The 2,912-nt window shown below is 34.4% G+C and overlaps 1 protein-coding gene across 1 annotated transcript; it reads right to left on the bottom strand.

Annotated features, from left to right (window-relative positions):
* Positions 1-1,595: 1,595 nt before the first annotated feature.
* LOC110795906 (protein GLUTAMINE DUMPER 2) lies at positions 1,596-2,688 on the bottom strand. Its single transcript, XM_022000944.2, has one exon. The coding sequence runs from the start codon at positions 2,572-2,574 to the stop codon at positions 2,038-2,040; it is 537 nt and encodes a 178-aa protein (XP_021856636.1). The 5' UTR covers positions 2,575-2,688; the 3' UTR covers positions 1,596-2,037.
* Between the last annotated feature and the right edge of the window lie 224 nt (positions 2,689-2,912).

Below are 2,912 nucleotides of genomic sequence, written 5' to 3'. Positions count from 1 at the left end.
GGGTTAATAGGGGTGGAGTGAGAAATAATATAATATTGTTATAATATTTCCATTTTTAGAAACAGGTCAAGTATTAAGGGACGACCCGATAAGGAAAACAGGTCAAGTGTTCCGAGACGGAGGGAGTATTTAAAATTGATGTTATTTTTTAAAATTTTACTTGAAGTACCATTTTTTTTTATAATTTAGTTGAAGTACCATTAATCTATGACTATTCTTCACCATGTTTAATTATTTAGTTAATGGTACTCCATGTTATCTATACCTATATTATTTAAAAAGGGAAATCACATTTTATTAGATGACATGTGTCAACATATTTGATTATATGACACGTGTATTCATTCTTTCCTCCATTAATTTGGTATTTTATTTAATTTTTTCTTTGTTGTTTGATATATTATACAACTCCAGTCCCCTGGTTCACTCCATCTTCCTCGTACAGTATCAATTCACCAATCTATTCATTCAATATTTTTCACTCCATCTTCCCCTATTAACACTCAATATTAATACACTATTTAATTTATGTATTCTCTCAAAAAAAAATTAATTTATGTATTCTCTCAACTTTCAAATTTTAACTATATTTAAATCATATATTATCTCTAAAATCACAAGCTAAATAAAATTGGAACTTAAAAAGATAGACTAAATAACCACTATATAACCGCCCGTTCTTTAAACATGCTCAAAAGCTAGTTAAGAATGAATATAGTACTCCGTAATGGATTGATTTTTCTTATCAAATTTAGAATGTGATCGACATACATATCACCTGAATTATTATTTTGAAACATTTTTTAAAGGAATATTTAATGTTGATAGAAAATGGAAAAAAAAAAAAAAATTAAGGCTCTGGGGTAGTCCTGGATACCCGGAGTTCATGATATCCAACCTACGATGTAAAATCGGATGAAGAAGTGAGGCGTAAGACAGTCTCGGATCGCCGCGGTGAACATGGAAACTTTCAACCGCCTTAATTCACAACAACACAAAACCACAACGTTTACCGTTTTTTTCCCCCAAATTTCCTCTTAATTGTTTTTTCTTTTTATGTTAGATAGAGTGTGTCATGAACTAACCATGGTCCATGGAGTACATGTGTACCATGGTTTGGGCTTCGAGTTTGTTTTCGTTTGTAAAATGAGAGAATTTTATCATTTACCTTTCAATTAATCGATTTTTTTTATAGTTTATTTACTAATTTTACATGGAACTGGGTCTTGAGTAATATAAAGCTAGATAGGGTATGCGTTTCTATGTATTCTCTCAGATCCCTCTTTTGTTCTTCTATCTCAAGGTCGTCTTTGTACTCTATCTGAAACAATAATTCAAGTAGTATGCCTGATTTTATTTCTTAATCAAAAAAAAAAAAAAAAAAAAAATCACATTTGTACTATGTATGTATAGTATTTCCATTTTCTTCTCTTCCTAAACTTCATTGTTATTTTCAATTTTGTTCAACCAAATTTGTCTTGTTTTATAACCGACTCAACCGTGTCTAAGATAAGGCAAGAAATTAAAGAAGTAAACGAATAAAACATGTTTAACTTTAACACAATTCCATGAAATTTCTTAATTTCACTTCTATCTCTATATCGCAATTAGCATTTTCCAATCACTTAAAAGCAGAAAGGGAAAATCCAACTCTTCAATTCCAAAATCTAAATGCTATTTAGCACCCAACAACTAACAAAATTACCCCTCCGTCTGATATAGTTTTTACATATCAGATGAAAGGAGTAAACAAAAAAAAAGTTACCTAATCCTCCTCTACTTATGTGCTTAATTTAATCTAATCCTTATCCGAAATCTAATAACATACCTTAATTAATCATTTAACCCCCATTTTTTTCATCATTTTCCCCCAATTAAAATTAAGAAACTTTTGAAATTAAAATGTTTGCATGGGACCCTCCACCCTCCCTAGTACATCCCATCCCATGACAAAATACCTGAGAAACAATAATTGACAAATATTGACCCACCACCACCCCCACGTCACCACCACTACTATAACCTCCACCAACATATTCAGGTTGTCGTCTCTCTGTTTTTTTCTTCTTCACGAGTTGTACCTATTGTCCCGCTGGTCTCTAGCTCCGCCACTTTCTCCTCCCCACCACCGCCACTAGAACCACCGTCAGCACCACCATCACTACTACTACATGCTTTATCACTTTGTTCATAATCTCCTAGAGAAGAAGTTCTACTAGTTGCTGGCATGGCCAAGAAAGTAGGCTTCTCCTCACCCGCCATTATCACTAGTATGCTACTCGGATATGACACCGCTGTAGCATTACTATTACTATCTTTGGGTTTCTCGTCGCCGGTGACTTCGCCGGAATCCTCCCCAGCGTCGAGGTAGCCAGAGAGTTTCCAATATGAACAAGCGAGGATGAGTAGCGCAAACGCTATTAAACCGAGCATGGCGGCTAAACCTCCGAATAAGTATGGCACCGGAGACTTCCACCCGGCCGCGGGCGGTGCCATTTGATGTTGGTGGTGTGGTGGTGGTATTTCTCGTGCTCCAAATTCACCTCCTATATGAATTGTGACTCCTGGCCTCATTTTTTATTTTTACTTTTTTGTGTGTGTAAAAATAATGTTGAATTTTTTTTAGAGAGTGAGGTAAAGGATGGGAATTGGTTGAGAGGTGATTAGTGGGTTTAGGTTGTTATTTATAGAGGAAAGAAAGTGGGTTTGATGTGAAGAGAAAAAAAAATAGAGGTGGTTTTTTTCGTGAATGGAAATATATAGTGTCACATTTTCATTTATGCTTGCATAACAAGTGACTTTTAGGTTAGGATCGACTACGTAAGGTAGCGTTTTTAGCGGGTAACGATGAATTGTAACGTATAATGGTTAACAGTTAATTAAAGTAGTGAGTAACGATGATAGTAATGTGT

Source organism: Spinacia oleracea, chromosome 2 (assembly GCF_020520425.1).
Source record: "Spinacia oleracea cultivar Varoflay chromosome 2, BTI_SOV_V1, whole genome shotgun sequence".
In the NCBI taxonomy this organism is placed as follows: Eukaryota; Viridiplantae; Streptophyta; class Magnoliopsida; order Caryophyllales; family Amaranthaceae; genus Spinacia; species Spinacia oleracea.
This window is presented reverse-complemented; position numbering and strand designations above follow the sequence as displayed.